General features: G+C 43.3%; 1 protein-coding gene across 1 annotated transcript in view; it reads right to left on the bottom strand.

The window, feature by feature from the left end:
- The window catches only part of PPM1E (protein phosphatase, Mg2+/Mn2+ dependent 1E), a 97898-nt gene extending 84492 nt beyond the window's left edge, over positions 1-13406 (bottom strand). Inside the window, exon 1 of the mRNA XM_066264071.1 lies at positions 12796-13406. Coding sequence (XP_066120168.1) covers positions 12796-13265 — 470 coding nt within the window. The 5' untranslated portion in view covers positions 13266-13406. The remainder of the gene's footprint in view (positions 1-12795) is intronic.
- Between the last annotated feature and the right edge of the window lie 4637 nt (positions 13407-18043).

The following is an 18043-nucleotide window of genomic DNA, read 5'->3' as shown; positions in this document are numbered from 1 at the left end:
ACAAAGATAATTAATATATATATAAATACATATATACCAAAAGATCCTGTGATACAAAATTAGATAATATACAGTATTAAAATCCGCAATACAGTGAGACCGCAAAAAGTGAACTGTGATATAGTGAGGGATGACTGTATATAAATTATGATAAGTGGATATAAAGAAAAAGTAAAGGATGCTATAAAAACCAAAAAGCAGCCTGACCAGGCGGTGGTGCAGTGCATCGGACTGGGATGCGGAAGGACCCAGGTTCGAGACCCCAATGTCGCCAGCTTGAGCGTGGGCTCATCTGGCTTGGACCCAAGGTCGCTGGCTTGAGCAAGGGGTCACTCGGTCTGCTGAAGGCCCACGGTGAAGGCACATATGAGAAAGCAATCAATGAACAACTAAAGTGTTGCAACGACGAACTGATGATTGATGCTTCTCATCTCTCTCCGTTCCTGTCTGTCTATCCCTCTCTCTGACTCTCTGTCTTTGTAAAAAAACAAACAAACAAAAAAAAAAAAACACCACTGTGACTGAAGCACAGTCACTGAGCAAGAGCAGAGGCTGACCAAGGTGAGACCAAATGATTGCTATACAAAAACCTGACTGAACCAGAAATAGCAGTTGAGAGTATTGCAACAGCCAGCAAAGAGCTGATGGGAGCTTGGACCAGGTTGGTAGGAGTAGAGACAAAAAGAAATGGGAGAGTCTTTCATGTAGAAGTGAAATTAAAGACCACTAAACAAAATAATTAAAATGCTCTTCAATCTTTTTTCTCTACTATGATATGAAGAATTGCTAAAATGGTCCCCCCCCCAAAAAAAAAGCCACATTCTAACTAAAATCTGTAAATACTAGCGATATATTCCTCTTGTGTGTTGTGTTATATGGCAAGTTGATCTGAAGATAGGGAAGATTATCTTGGTGGACCTCATCTAATCACACAAGCCCCCTAAAAGCAGAGAACTTTCTCCGGTTAGCAGTAAGAGAAGCCAGAGAGATTTGAAGCATGAGAAGGACTTGATGTGCTATTGCTGGCTTAAAGGAGAGAGCCATGTGAGAAGGAATGTGGATGGCTTCTAGGAGTGAAAATCAGTCCCTGCCTGACAGCCAGAAAGGAAATGAGGACCTCAAACCTACAATAAGGATCTAGATTCTGTTAGCAACCTATATGGACTGGAAAGTCGAGTCTTCCCCTGAGCCTCCAGATAATGATGTTCTATTTTCCATAGTATAGAGTTGTTTCTTAAATTGTCAGGACAGCAACTACGTTTCCCAGTCCTGTTTGCTAGGAAATGTGGGCCCTACATGGTGCCAAATGACTTGTATTCTATTTAATGGAAAGTGAACAGAACTATATATGCACTCCTAAGGAAAGCCCCTAAAGACCTACATCATTCTCCATTTTATGTTTGCTGGCTGGATGTTGATGCCTAGCATAACCTTGGAAACCACGTTGAAGATGACAGATCCTCGATCACTCTATAAAAACAGCCCCTTCTTCTCCATTAAAGGTACTCTATGAACAAGAAATAAACTAACATGTTAAGCTTTTGAGATTTCAGGATTTATCCATTAGAGCAGTTAGTATTACCTAATATATTGTGTAATATGCAGAAATTAGAAACAATCCAAAAAGTCCATCAACTGATTAAATAAATCATAGTATAATCATACAATGAAATGCTATGTACTAACCAAAATAAAAAGTAGATCTATATGTATCAAAATGAATAAATCTTTTTTTTTTTTTCCTGAAGCTGGAAACGGGGAGAGACAGTCAGACAGACTCCCGAATGCACCTGACCGGGATCCACCCGGCACGCCCACCAGGGGCGACGCTCTGCCCACCAGGGGGCGATGCTCTGCCCCTCCGGGGCGACGCTCTGCCGCGACCAGAGCCACTCCAGCGCCTGGGGCAGAGGCCAAGGAGCCATCCCCAGCGCCCGGGCCATCTTTGCTCCAATGGAGCCTTGGCTGCAGGAGGGGAAGAGAGAGACAGAGAGGAAGGGGGGGGGGGGTGGAGAAGCAAATGGGCGCTTCTCCTATGTGCCCTGGCGGGGAATCGAACCCGGGTCCCCGGTACGCCAGGCCAACGCTCTACCGCTGAGCCAACCGGCCAGGGCCAATAAATCTTTTTTTAAAAGTTAGTCTCAAGATAGTTATGAAAAAGCTAACCATGTATTTTTTTTTTTTTTTTTTTTTTGTATTTTTCTGAAGTTGGAAACGGAGAGGCAGTCAGACAGACTCCCACATGCACTGGACCGGGATCCACCCGGCACGCCCACCAGGGGGCAATGCTCTGCCCATCTGGGGCGTTGCTCTGTTGCAACCAGAGCCATTCTAGCGCCTGAGGCAGAGGCCACGGAGCCATCCTCAGTGCCCGGGCCAACTTTGCTCCAATGGAGCCTAGGCTGTGGGAGGGGAAGAGAGAGACGGAAAGGAAGGAGAGGGGGAGGGGTGAAGAAGCAGATGGGCACTTCTCCTGTGTTCCCTGGCCAGGAATTGAAACTGGGACTCCTGCACGCTAGGCCAACTGGCCAGGGCTGCTACCATATATTTGACCATACAAATTCATATGTAATAAAAATATAAAAATATAGACCAAAAGAATATAGTCTTAAAATATCCAGATTACCTCTAGGAAGAAAAAATAAGGAAATGGCTTCAGAGAAGAGAGTGACAATAAAGTCTTCAATTCCATATGAAATTTTTATTTCCTTAAAATAATCTTTTTTAAATTATCATTTTTTTTAATTCAATGAGAGGAGGGGAGACAGAGATAGACTCCCATATGTTCCCTGATGGGGATCCACCTGGCAAGCCCACTAGATAGGCAATGCTCTCCCCATCTGGGGTGTTGCTCCATTGCTTAGTAACCAAGCTCTTCTTAGCGCCTGAGGCAGAGGCCATGGAGCCACCCTCAGCACCCAGGGCCAACTCTCTCCAATCGAACCATGGCTGCAGCAGGCAGAGAGAGAGAGCGAAGGGGGTGGAGAAGCAGATGGGTACTTTTCCTGTGTGCCCTGACTGGAAATCGAACCCAGGACATCCACAAGCTGGGCCGATGCTCTACCACCGAGTCAACCAGCCAGGGCTATTTCCTTAAAATAATCTTAACCAATTATGATAATTTGTTGAAACTGCATGGTGGCTATATGGATTTTTGCTTTATCATTTTCCATTATTTTCTAAATGTTTGAATTATTTCATAATACCAAAAATCTTTTTCTTATATATATCTGCTTAGAGGGTAAACTAGTAAAACCCTATTAGAGGACATGTTAAATCTATGCATTTTAAGTCTTAAATATGTCAGTATCTTTTAACAAAGTCCCAACACTAGAAATATACTCTTAAGAAAAATCAAAGGTATGCTCATAAGATGACTATCACAATATTTTTTTTTTAATTTTTTAATTTTTATTTTTTTTAATTTTTACAGGGACAGAGAGAGAGAGGGATAGACAGGGACAGACAGACAGGAACGGAGAGAGACGAGAAGCATCAATCATCAGTTTTTCATTGCCGTTGTGACACCTTAGTTGTTCATTGATTGCTTTCTCACACGTGCCTTGACCGCGGGCCTTCAGCAGACCGAGTAACCTCTTGCTGGAGCCAGCGACCTTGGGTCCAAGTTGGTGAGCTTTTGCTCAAACCAGATGAACCTGCGCTCAAGCTGGTGACCTCGGGGTCTCGAACCTGGGTCTTCTGTATCCCAGTCCGGCGCTCTATCCACTGCGCCACCGCCTGGTCAGGCACAATATTTTTAGAGTAACTAAAAGTTGATAACACTTAAAAACTGCAATAGAATTGATTAAATTACTGCATATTTATTTTTAAATTGCATGGAATATAATGGGAGGTCAAGTGGGATGTATGAAGTTAGATGAAAACAAGATTTGCCATAAATTGACTAGGCTGGGTGATAAGTACACTGTTAATTTTTTATAGACTTTAAATTTTCTATTATAGAAAGTTTTAAAATATGAGAATATCAAAATTTACCAAATTTTTAAAAAGTTTAAGACAGTAAGAACAATATCTTCTTTAAATCTTTTGGTTCATTCATGGGAACAGCAACTATTTATTGTGTTGTATATATGCTTATCATTATTGACCTAGGAATATGATGGTAAATATGTAGTTAATAATCTAATCCAATTGCCTCCAAACACTTACTCCAAGCACCCTATCAACAGAATGTAAATATACACCCATGCATGGCACACATTACTCTCACCAGTAATATGGCAGCATTTCTTTGAATAAGCTATCGTATTTCCCCATATATAAGACACTCCCATGTATAAGATGCACCTTAATTTTGGGGCTCGAATTTTTTTTTTTTTTTTTTTCTGAAGCTGGAAATGGGGAGGCAGTCAGACAGACTCCTGCATGTGCCCGACCGGGATCCACCCGGTACGCCCACCAGGGGGCGATGCTCTGCCCATCTGGGGCGTCGCTCTGTTGCGACCAGAGCCATTCTAGCGCCTGGGGCAGAGGCCAAGGAGCCATCCCCAGCGCCCAGGCCATCTTTTGCTCCAATGGAGCCTCGGCTGATGGAGGGGGAGAGAGACAGAGAGGAAGGAGAGGGGGAGGCGTGGAAAAGCAGATGGGCGCCTCTCTTGTGTGCCCTGGCCGGGAATCGAACCCAGGACTTATGCACGCCAGGCTGACACTCTACCACTGAGCCAACCAGCCAGGGCCGGGGCTCGAAATTAGAAAAAAATGTATTACATAAAGTTATTGAACTCAAGTTTTATTCATCATAGAATTCATACAACTCCTCATCACTGTCAAAACTTCTATTCATTCTCTTGTCCTCATCTGTGTCTGAGGACGAGTCGCAGTCTTCATATATTGCCCTGTCCTCAATTCCATGGCATTTGAAATGCCACACTTCTACAACCACTATATAAGACGCAACCAGTTTTTAGACCCCAAATTTTTCGGGAAAAAGTGCATCTTATACCTGGGGAACTAGTATGTTGCACATAATTTACTTAATAATTCTATTTTTGATTTCTCATCAGATATTACATCATCTTTTTTTAAAAAAAAAAAAGCTAATATGAGAACCTCTACTTCTCCCATCCTTAAGTTTTGTTGTTTCTTATACTTGCATTATAATATTTTCAACCCAAGATTTCTCTGAGGGATTCTTTTCTTTTTAGAGAGAGACAGGAAGGGAAAGAGGTGAGAAGCATCAACCCGTAGTAGCATCACTTTAGTTGTTCATTGATTGCTTCTCATACATACATCGACAGTGTGGGCGGGGAGGGTGGCCCTCAAGCCTAGCCATTGACCCCTTGCTCAAGCCAGTGACCTTTGGGCTTCAAGCCAGCAATCTTTGGACTCAAGCCAGTGACTAGATGAGCCTGCGCTCAAGCCTGTGACTGGGGTTTCAACCCTGGGACCCTAGCGCCCCAGGTCAACACTCTATCCACTGTGCCACCACTGGTCAGGTACTGCGGGAATTTTTAAAGCCAATTGTCCATTTGTAAGGGTTAATTTTGTTAAAACCAGGAAATAGAATCAATAAATCCATTTAATCAGTGCAGATAAACTTTTCTTTTTTAAGTGAGATCAAATGAGATAGAGAGACAGACTCCCACATGTGCCCCAACCGACTGGGATCCACCTGGCAACCTCTGTCTGGGGTCGATGCTCAAATCAACCGAGCTATCCTCATCGCTGGGCTGATGCTCAAACCAATCCAGCCACTGGCTGCGAGAGGGAAAGATAGGAGAAGGGGAAGAGGACAAGGGAAAAAAGCAGATGGTCGCTTTTTTTTTCTTCTTTTTTTTGTATTTTTCTGAAGCTGGAAACCGGGAGAGACAGTCAGACAGACTCCCGCATGCGCCCGACCGGGATCCACCCAGCACGCCCACCAGGGGCAACGCTCTGCCCACCAGGGGGTGATGCTCTGCCCCTCCGGGGGGTCGCTCTGCCGCAACCAGAGCCACTCTAGCGCCTGGGGCAGAGGCCAAGGAGCCATCCCCAGCGCCCGGGCCATCCTTGCTCCAATGGAGCCTTGGCTGCGGGAGGGGAAGAGAGAGACAGAGAGGAAAGAGGGGGTGGGGGTGGAGAAGCAAATGGGCGCTTCTCCTATGTGCCCTGGCTGGGAATCGAACCCGGGTCCCCCGCACGCCAGGCCGACGCAATACCGCTGAGCCAACCAGCCAGGGCCCAGATGGTCGCTTTTCATGTGTGCCCTGACCAGGGACTGAACTGGGATGTCGCATGCTGTGTGATGCTCTATCCACTGAACCAACCAGCATGGGCCTGCAATACTACTTAATGTTCTGAAAACTGGAGGGAGCGCGCCACTGTCAACTCCTCAAAACTGTGAAACATGCATTTTGTCAAGATACTTCATTTACCATGCTTAACATGAAATCAGTTGCCATATAGACCAAACTGCCAATCTCATTTGATATATGAAATATTAATAGCACTTAATTTCATACTTCGTATACAAGTAAATAGACTTTAGTATTTTCTTCCTTCAGCCTGACCAGGCGGTGGTGCAGCGAATAGAGCATCAGACTAGGATGCAGAGGACCCAGGTTCAAGACTCTGAGGTCTCCAGCTTGAGTGCAGGCTCATCTGGTTTGAGCAAAGCTCACCAGCTTGGACCCAAAGTCGCTGGCTCGAGCAAGGGGTTACTGGGTCTGCTGCAGCCCCACGGTCAAGGCACATATGAGAAAGCAATCAGTGAACTACTAAGGTGTCGCAACGAAAAACTAATGATTGATGCTTCTCATCTCTCTCCATTCCTGTCTGTCTGTCCCTATCTATCCCTCTCTCTGGCTCTCTCTCTGTCACTGTTAAAAATTATATATATATATAATTCCTTCACCTCAATGAGTTATTTTGGGTATACCTCACTTTGAAGTCCACTGGTTGAGTAAAATACTGTATATATAAATATTTATTGATAAAAAATAACAAATGAAGTGCTACAAGAGAAATAAGCATTGGGTATTCTGGAGAGGTACATGGAAGAAAGACCTAACTCATTATGACTATGGGGTGATAAAGGAAGTAATGTTAAATAGAGACCTAAAGAATAAATAAGAGATTGGATTGGATGGGATAGGGGTGGCAGAGCATGGTATTTCAAGCAGAAAGAATAGTAAGTTGGCCCTGGCCGGTTGGCTCAGTGGTAGAGCGTCGGCCTAGTGTGCGGAGGACCCGGGTTCGATTCCTGGCCAGGGCACATAGGAGAAGCGCCCATTTGCTTCTCCACCCCTCCGCCGCGCTTTCCTCTCTGTCTCTCTCTTCCCCTCCCGCAGCCAAGGCTCCATTGGAGCAAAGATGGCCCGGGCGCTGGGGATGGCTCTGTGGCCTCTGCCTCAGGCGCTGGTGTGGCTCTGGTCGCAATATGGCGACGCCCAGGATGGGCAGAGCATCGCCCCCTGGTGGGCAGAGCGTGGCCCCATGGTGGGCGTGCCGGGTGGATCCCGGTCGGGTGCATGCGGGAGTCTGTCTGACTGTCTCTCCCTGTTTCCAGCTTCAGAAAAATGGAAAAAAAAAAAAAAAGAATAGTAAGTTATGTGCAAAGGTGTAGAGGTAAGAGCAAATACAGCACATTCAAATGAATATATATATTAGTCTAAAGTAGCTTAAGTATATTTCTAGAGGAGTTGGGTGGATGGATAGTGATCCAGAGATGAGGCTGATGATAAAACCTTGTGTGGACTTTATCTGGAGGGCAGTGGAGAAATAGGTGATGAAGGTGTAAAGCATTTGGCCTTGCCCAAAGAGAGTTCTAGCCTTTGTCCCTAGCTCCTGGGAGGTAACCTCCAGTCCCCTGGAACTAACAGGAGAGTCTCTGTTATTCATGTAGGGGACCCTTGGATCATGTGGTAGCTCATTTGGGGGTAGGTGGGGAAACTGAAAACTAAGTTCAACCACTTGGGCAATCACTCAGTGAGTCACAAACAAAACTGTATACTGAAGCTCAGGTGAGCTGCTTAGGGCTGGCAGCACTCCATACGTATTGCTACAACGTGATCCTGAGAGGACAACAAATACATCCCTTGAGGACAATTGAAGCATCACGTTTGAAACCCTCACAGATGGCATCCCATGCATTTCTTCTTTTGGCTGGTTCTAATTTGTATCTTTTCCCTATAGTGAATTCTATTCCAGTAATATCACTGCTTTCAATGAGTTCTGTCAGTCTTTCTAGTGAACTATCAAACGTGCAGGTGGTTTTGAGAAACCTCCAAATTTGTAGATGGTGTCAGAAATGAGGGTGCTCATGGACAGACTCTTCCCTCTAACTTCGTTATCAGACCCCTTGCAGTTGCCTCTGAAGAACTGTGCCTTTAACCTGGCAGTTTGGCTAATTTCGGGTAAACAGTAAAAATGTTTAAGCAGTGGGTGACAATTAGGCAATGTACATATCTAGATTCTAGAGGAAACTCTTTGGCTACACTGGGGACAATATATTGTAGAAGAGTAAGACTAGCAAGAGATGACAATGACAGTGGGAGTGGAGAGGAACATATTTATGAGATTTACAATGCAAAATTAACTGTACGTGAAAGAGAGGAAGAGAAATCAGGGATGGGACCACCAGAAAGAGAATCAGGTTTTAGTTGCACTTGGAGTAGCAAGACTGAATTCAATATTGAATAGTTTAATTTGAGGACCATTTTAGACATCTAAAACTGTTCTATTAGCTGTCAAGGTAGAAATGAGGATGGAATCAGGAGGTATTAGCATAACTACAACTATGAAAGACAAGGGAAAGACTGACTACAAACAAGTCAACCAGTCTTGAAAGGCCAAGGACCAAACACCAATAATCAAGTAATAGGCAGAGTATTAAAAACTCAGAGTAAGTGGCAGCCTGAGAGGTAGGAGAAAAACCTGAAAAGTACAGTTAATACTGAATGGTTGGTATTTCTTTTCTTCTTTTTGCTAATGTCCCATTTTCTCTACTTCTAGTAATGAGCATTACATTATAATAAGAAAAAATATGTAATTTTAAATGAGTATTATAACTTACATCCATGTGTTTTCAATTTATATATATAACAGTGAGGCAAAGTTAATGATTTTCTGACCTACCTCAAAGTCATTAATGATTTACATAGTTCAATATAACTGAGTTATTAGTGTCCCTAATCAATGATTTTCTTTTTCAAGCCATTTTAAAAGTACCCACCCTCATTATTACTATAAACCATCTGGAACTACTTAACTTTGCCAGGCTGCTGGGATATCTGTCTCCCCCTTAAGAAATCCAACCCAGACAAATCTATAACTGAGGAAACACTACTGTAAAAATGTACTGACATGGGCCTGACCTGTGGTGGCACAGTGGATAAAGCGTCGACCTGGAATGCTGAGGTCGCTGGTTCAAACCCCTGGGCTTGCCTGGTCAAGGCACATATGGGAGTTGATGCTTCCTGCTCCTCCCCCTGTTCTCTCTCTCTCTTCCTCTCTCTCTAATAAAAATGAATAAATAAAATCTAAAAAAAAAGGTACTGACATGTAGCTCTGGTAACAAGTTGAGAGTATTTGTTTCTTCAAGATTAAAACAAATAGATTTATCTTCAGTACAGTACAGAGAAATAAAATACACATACTGACCCATGTAATCTATACAAGTAGCCTCACATTCACATCTGCTGTAAGATCAGTTATAAATTTTTTATATGCAAATTATTTCAAAGCTATAAAATATCTCACCACCTCCTTTTCAGAGATTTCTCTCACTAACCTTAGAAATACCATTTTATGTTATTAGAATATATTTTTCTTTCAAAATGTTACATGTTATGTACTTAGATACTCCTCTACTACATAATATTTCCCATTTTGAAGACTAAAGGCAAAAACTTTACATCAAATAATTGCTCTGAAAAACTCTTCTGTTACTGATTATATTTTGTCCATTTAAATCTCAATACTTTACTTACCTAAGTACTGCTTATATTAAGCTAGAACTGAGCTTTGAGTTTACCAAAATCAAGAATAACTATATCTGCTGTTCTTATTCTAAAACTCTTTGAGAACCAAAATGTTGAAAAAAAACAATATATTTTTAAATTTTTCAACCAACATAAAAATAAAACAGTTTTGAGAAGAATCTTTATATTTTCTTTAGAGAACCTCAGTCTATTAAACAGCTACATATTGTATATATTTCTAAAATACTGACAGAAAAAACACACTAGATTTATGAAACTGGCATTAAACATAGTATTTCTTTTTATAGCAGTGCCAACTATAAAATTAGTGAATATATAGTTCATGTAACTTAAGAACTTTAGCACCATTTGACAAGCATGACAGCTTTTAAAGAATATTAAGAATTCCCAAAATAAATAGCGTGGGTTGGTATTTTGAAAAATAACCCCCAAATAAGCAATTCTAACCTATTCCTAATCAGAGTTATTTAAAAGTATTTCTTAAGAAATCTGAGGACTCAAAATATGTCAGGGAGTATTTCAAGTATGTCAGGGAGAGATTTGAGTTTCAGAAATTCTATTGAGAAATGTTGAAATCATTTGTACATAATCTGTCATTTTTGAATCTGGACCCATAGTTTTCTCATCTGTAAAATAAACTGCTTGGACCAAAAACAATCTATCCCTCCAATGTCTTCCAGTAATGATTCTTTTTTTTTTTTTTTTTTTTTTTAATTTAAGGCAGAGATAGACAGGGACAGACAGACAGGAACGGAGAGAGATGAGAAGCATCAATCATCAGTTTCTCGATTGCTTTCTCACATGTGCCTTGACCGCGGGCCTTCAGCAGACCGAGTAACCCCCTGCTGGAGCCAGCAACCTTGGGTCCAAGCCGGTGAGCTCTTTGCTCAAGCCAGATGAGCCCTCGCTCAAGCTGGCGACCTCGGGGTCTCGAACCTGGGTCCTTCTGCATCCCAGTCCGACGCTCTATCCACTGCGCCACCACCTGGTCAGGCCAGTAATGATTCTTATATTTAAGTGATATGATTTCCTTTTATAAATAAAAACTAAAAGTGTTAAAATTATTTGTTTTTCAATTGAGGGGTTTTTTTTATTTTAGTTTTTGGTTTATCCGTTAAGAATCTTGAAGTTAGTTTACATAAACAAACCAGCCATTTTATATATGAATAAGAACAGGCTAATAGCCTCTGTACAAACACAGTACAAATGATAAAATCTCTTGATTTAAAGCAAAATAATATTTTCCAACTTTACTTTTGCTAGTTTTACTTCAAATCCAAACTTTATTCTCATATATACAGCTATTTTATGATTTGAATACTTTTTCTAGTTTATACGTGTATCATTTCTAGTTTATATGTGTATCGAAATTAATCTTGCTGTCGCTCAATACAGAAAAAACACATCTACTTGCCATCATCTTTATATAAATTTCATTCTTTGAAAAACCTTGTAAAGATAATAACTGTCAAAGTAGAATTAGTCTGGTGCTGAGATCAATTCTCCACTTTGGTAAACATTTTCATTTTGTTTTTAGTAGAAAGTTTTAAGTGTCTTTATCTAGTGTTTAAAAATATTTTGTAAGCCGTTTTCAAAAACACTAGAGAGGCTCTGAAATGTTAATACTGTTTGTCTCTGGGTGGTGGTGTGACATGACATTTCTTTTTTTCATTCCCCAAAAAGTATTATTACTTTGGTAATTGGAGAGTATTTAAAAATTAAATTTACATTAACACAGTTCACTTCTACAGTCGATGTGTTAAGCTTCTGCTTTAACAAGGAAATTATTTGATCAGGTGTCTGTTAGGTTGGATGAAGACAAAACATTTACTTTCCAGCCTCTTCTCTTAATGTAGGCTTTTGAGAAAATCCAAGAAGTAAGTCTGAATTTAATTGCAGTGAATTATGCAGTAGAAAACTTTTGGGCGGCCAGAATAACAGCCAACTGTCATAAGAATGACAAAAGATTCCCAGGTTTTACCAACGTTCTCAGAAACTTGTTACTATTCTCCTGTCATTATTTCAAAACAATTCCATTTTTAAAGAGACGCGATTGTAAACCGTTTCTATTTCAAGCCCATAAAAACCAGAGCGGGGATGAAAGACAAAGCCTTGACCTTTCTATTTTCGACTTTCATCTGTGTAGCTGAGCCATCTGCTTTCTCTCCCCTACCCCATCTACTTAATGGACTGAAAATACTGCACCCAATTGCAATTTTATCAAACCTGCCTGACATCCACTTTAACGAATTAAGGCTTTTTCGGTGTCTTTCACCTGAAGTCTGGTTTGTAAAATTTTTCTTACCCTTCCAATTCCTTCCCACCTCCCTCAATCACGAGTTATCAAATATCTTTAAACTAGCATAGCAGGCTCCCGTGCATTAAGCCATCTAAAGAAGCTCTTCACTTTCAACACCGAGCGCCTGATGGAAACATCTCCTCCGGCCTCCCCCACCCCGTGGCCCTGAGGCCGCTTGCCCCACTGTTGTCGCGGTTACGCAGCAGGCACCCTCGGCGCAGCCTAGAACCAAGTCTCGCTTCCCCGCCACCAAACAAGACACTCAGCCGGGAAAACAGACACCGAGCGGGAGAAAGCCCAGGGAGCGAGAGAGTGGGAAGGAAGCGAGGACCTTCCAAGGCACGGAGGGGCACGCGGTGATGGAGGGGAGCAAGGGGCGGGCGACCGAGGTGACACGGGAAGGGGTCGCGGGCGGGCGCGGGGGCCCAGGTGGCGTGGGCAGCCCGCAGCCGGCGGCCGAGCCGAAGCGGCGGGGGGCGCACTCGGAGGCGAAGAGCGGGGAGGGAGCTCGGTCCGAGGGGTACCCCCACCCCCGGCATGGCCCCGCCACTTAACTATTTGTAGAGCTGCTGCAGGCACAGGTCCAGGCTCTCGCCCTCCACCTCCTCGCGGGTGATGCGCTCCGACAGCGGCCGCGGGAGCGGGGGCAGCGGCGGCAGCTGGGGCTGCGGCGGCGGCGGCGGCACGGCCGACTGCCCCGGGGCTGCCGCCGCCTGGTCGCCCTGGCCCTCCGCCTCTGCCGCCGCCGCCTCGGGCTCGGGCTCGGGCTCGGGGTCCTGCTCCTGCTCCCGCTCCTGCTCCTGCTCCCCCTCCTCCGTCGCGGCCACCCTGGCCGCCTCCTCCTCGGGTTCTTCTATTGAAGCCTCGGCTCCATCAGCCGCTACCAGTTCGGGCTCGGGCTCGGGTTCGGGTTCCGATTCGGGTTCCGGCTCCGGCTCGCCGCCGCCACAGGGTCCGCGAAACTCGCCCAGGAATAGCTCCAGGAAGCGCCGGTAAGTTTTCTCCTCGGGGATGCAGCCAGCCATAGCTGCTCATGCCCCGGCGCCAACTGGGAAGTGGGGAGGGGAAGCCTGGGGAGGGGAGGGGGCTGCTCTGGAGCGGCGGCTCCCACCGGGGCGTTTAACGGCCGCACCGGCACGAGCGATCAGCACTAGGTTGCCTGGAGAGGGCTCCCTCAGGCGTGCGCGCCGCCGAGGGTGGACGTGCGCGGCCCGGGCGCGGGGGGGGGGGGGGGCGGCGCGCGCCGCCCCTCTCGGATCTGGAGGGAAAGTTGGTGGCGGCGGGCGCGCACTCGGGGTCCTGCGGAGGCCCACCCCCTAGCCCTATGGAAAGCTCAGCCCACGCTGCCTAGAGACTGTCGCCATGGCAACCGGCTTTAATTAAGAATTTTCAGGGTCCCTTCCATTGAGTCCGTGGAGTCGAAAGGACACTTGACTCTTCCGCTCTCCAACTCTGAATGTCTTTATTGTATGGATATCCTAGCCTAGCCTCATGTGGATAAAGTGAACTAAGACATCTATCTCCAGGTCTAGTTGGTTCCCACTTTGATTGGATTTACCTCAGTTTTCCTACTCTGTTCCTGCCTTGCCCCAGCGTCTTTATTTGTTGAAAGATACTACAGTGTGGACACCTTTGCTGTTGATGTCACTGCTTTGATAAGTAGTTGAGGGCAGTGGAGGGCATCATACACATGCCAAGTGGTAGGTTCCTTTGCATACTTTCTCTCGTTTGATTCTGTGGAGAAAGTGGTGTTATCCTTGTTTCAAAAAGAGAAAAGCAGGATTAAGTATTTTACCCCTTTCGAGGTGTCAAAGCTACTAGCCATGACAATGGAATAAGAACCCAGGTTGTCAGACTCCGAAGCCTGCTAGACTTTTCCCCCTTTTTCTCTGTTTCTGAAGCTTCAGTGGTGCAATATGTCTATAAAGCCTTATTTTTATGAGGCTTTATACTTTATAGGTTGTTATTCACCCCTTTAATCCTTACAATTGCGCCTCAAGGTAGAAGACATTACCATTATGATTCCATTTTATATATGAGGTAACTGAGCTTTAAAGAAATCGTGACTTTGCTCAAGGTCACACAGTGATGCAACAAGGAGTAAATTTGGATCTTTTTCACTGCAAAGACATTAGTTTTCCAGCACACCCCTTTTTAGTCTCTGCATAATACATATTATACTTTATTACATAATATGCGGGGTTTTTACATTTTGTTTGCTCTTCTTCCTCATCTCTGGAGTCTCTTGTTTCTTAGCTTGAAATTGAAACTTTAAATGATTCTATTTTTCTTACCACACTACACACAAACCTATTATTTTCAAGACTTACTGAGTGAGAGTTTGGGAGAGGGAGAGGCGGAGCTGTTATAAAGCTGTGTAGAGGATAGCATCCTTATTGCATACTGCCATGTCCATGTAACAGAATTCAGCAGAAATATATTCTTTTTCTACTTTGAAAAGAGTTCACCTCTATTTTCAAAAATAATAATAAAAGAAAAACATGTTTATGAATTATCCACCCATCCTCTCCATTTGTTGTTTCTGGGTTTCAGTTGGATTTAAGGTCTGATATACCATTTATAGTCAGTTATTAATGGCAGAAGAAGGAGTCTCCCTGCCAACTGTTTTCATGTAATACTGTATTCTAAATCCTTGACCCGATACTGTTGTTTCAAGATTAAGTGGGTTGAGCTCACTAATGTACATTATGGCATCATGTAAAATAGATGTCCATTCTCTCTCCCAGCTTGAAATTAAATAGTACCTGACAGAAAGTGTATAGTGAGCACATGAGCCCTCTATAACTATTTATTTTTGTCTCAAAAGTAAATAGAAAGACCCAATAAATAAGTCTGTTTCCATACAAGCTAAATGTATTTATATGTATTTTGTTTAAAATATCACCAGTGTAGAGCAACTTCTCTATGAGATGACAAGAAAGTCTTTAAACTACTCATTTGTCTTTGTTTTCAATCTACTGTTCATTTCCAATTCAGAATGTCTAGAAAAGACTGAGAAACTTGTAAGACTGCAAACTTAAATGTCCACAATTTTACATCCCAACAATTATTTTTTAACTGACAGGTTTATTTTATTTTCTTAAAATTTGTTGATTTTAGCCTGACCTGTGGTGGCGCAGTGGGATAAAGCATTGACCTGGAAGTGCTGAGGTCGCCGGTTCAAAACCCTGAGCTTGCCTGGTCAAGGCACATATGGGAGTTGATGCTTCCAGCTCCTCCCTCCCTTCTCTCTCTCTGTCTCTTCCTCTCCTCTCTAAAATGAATAAATAAAAAAAAAAAAAAACAAAAAAAAACAACCAAACTTAAAAAACTAATTTAAAAAAAAAAAATTTGTTGATTTTAGAGGAAGGGAAAGAGACAGAATAATCTGTTGGTTTTTTTAAGATTTTATTTATTGATTTGAGAGAGAGGAAAGAGAGAGGGAAAGGCAAGGGCGGGAAGTGGGAAGCATCAACTTGTAGTTGCTTCTCATATGTGTCTTGACCAGGCAAGCCTGGGGTTTCAAACTGGCGACCTCAGCATTCCAGGTTGATGCTTTATCCACTGCGCCACCGCAGGTCAGGTGATCTGTTTCTGTATGTGGCCTGATAGGGATCAAACAAGCAACGGGAGGATGCTGTAACCAACCCAGCTATCCAGCTAAGGCCAATAATTATTTAATATCTAAGAATTTGACAGGATGACATTTAGTTCAAGAGTACATAGCTTTCAACTGTAACAATTCATATCAAGCTATACCTTCCTACTTTGTAGGGTGCTTGCCTTCCTCATCTAGGTGACATTTATTTGTGACATTAATTTATGACTCAACCCACATAGTAAAGGGAAGTGTTATATGTTGGGGAAACATCACTGCTAAGAATGAAAGAAAAAGCCTACACCTCTATATTACAATAAATGAGAGGTGGGTTTGCTTATCTTAATAAAGATATTACTTCACAAAAGATCAATTCTAGTGCATCCATTTGACAGCGTAGCTTTGCCAGAAGGTTGCTGACAGCAGTGCTGGGATCTCAGAGCAGCTGTGTAGGATGATTTTGCCATTGTCAAGAAGTCTTTTTAGTCATTATTTTGCCATGCTTTACTTTCTTTTTGAGTTTCTTTCTTCTTACACTTCCCTCATTCCTTTCTTACTATTTAAACATTGGGTTTTGAAAAGCATATGTTGTCAAGGGTATTTAAATGTTTTGAGATTTTTTTTTCTCCTAAGAGTTGTTCTCTCTCTAACACTTAGCTCTTTGAAGAAAATGCACTATGTCCTTTCAGGAGCATTTATGGTTATGATGATATTTATAAGTTTAAAAAGAATTATGTCTGTTTTTTATCATAATACCCAGCAATTCCTTTCCCAGATATTTACACACAAGAAATGAAAATATGGCCTGACCGGTGGTGGTGCAGTGGAGAGAGTGTCCATCTGGGATGCTGAGGCCCCAGGTTAGAAACCTCAAGGTCACCGGCTTGAGCATGAACTCATCCAGCTTGAGCATAGGCTTGCCAGATTGAGTGCAGGTCACCAGCTTGAGCACAGGATCATTGACATGATCCCAAGGTCGCTGGCTTGAGCCCAAGGTCACTGGCTTGAGCAAGGGGTCACTAGCTCAGCTTGAGCCCCCTGGTCAAGGCACAGATGAGAAGCAATCAATAAACAGCTAAAGTGATACAACTATGACTTTATGCTTCTCATCTCTCTCTCTCTCTCTTCCTGTCTGTCTCTCTTTCTTAAGAAAAAATGAAAACATGTCCACCAAACATATGCACACTGTAAAACTCTTGTACATAATGTTTATATTAGCTTTGTTCATAATAGCTCAAAGTTGGAAATAATTCAGATGTTCATCACTAGGTGAATGGATAAATAAATTGTGGTATATTCATACAATAGAATACTACTTAGCAATAAAAAGAAAAAAAATCAACCACTGCCTGACTTGTGGCACAGTGGATAAAGTGTTGACCCGGAACACTAAGGTTGACACTTTGAAACCCCAGGATTGCCTGATCAAGGCACATACTAGAAGCAACTACGAGTTGATGCTTCCCACTCCTCCCCCTTGCCTTTCTCTCTCTCTTTCCTCTCTCTAAAATCAATAAATAAAATCTTTAATAAAGATTAACTGATAAACACAACATGGATGAATCTGAAAAACATGCCAAGTTAAAAAAAAATAACAACCCAGGCATAAAAGAGTACATATTCTATGATTCCACTCTAGTACAGGCAAAACCTATAGTGACAAAAAGCAGATTAGTGGTTGCCTGGGACTGAGGTGGGGGTGGAGGATTCATGGCAAAAGAGTAAGAGGAAGTTCTGTGGGGTAATTATAATATTCTATATTTTGATGGGGCAGTTACATAGGTATTCATTTGTCAAAAATTATCAAAGTGTACCTTTTTTTTTTTTTTTTTCTGAAGCTGGAAACAGGGAGAGACAGTCAGACAGACTCCCGCATGCACCCGACTGGGATCCACCCGGCACGCCCACCATGGGGCAACACTCTGCCCACCCACCAGGGGGCGATGCTCTGTCCATCCTGGGCGTCGCCATGTTGCGACCAGAGCCACTCTAGCGCCTGAGGCAGAGGCCACAGAGCCATCTTTGCTCCAATGGAGCCTTGGCTGTGGGAGGGGAAGAGAGAGACAGAGAGGAAGGCGCAGCGGAGGGATGGAGAAGCAAATGGGCGCTTCTCCTGTGTCTGGCCGGGAATCGAACCCGGGTTCTCCGCACGCTAGGCCAATGCTCTACCGCTGAGCCAGCCGGCCAGGGCCAAAGTGTACATTT

The sequence above is a fragment of the Saccopteryx bilineata genome, chromosome 2 (assembly GCF_036850765.1).
Source record: "Saccopteryx bilineata isolate mSacBil1 chromosome 2, mSacBil1_pri_phased_curated, whole genome shotgun sequence".
Taxonomy (NCBI): Eukaryota; Metazoa; Chordata; class Mammalia; order Chiroptera; family Emballonuridae; genus Saccopteryx; species Saccopteryx bilineata.
Note: the sequence above shows the minus strand (reverse complement) of the source record. Positions and strands in the feature narration are given on the sequence as shown.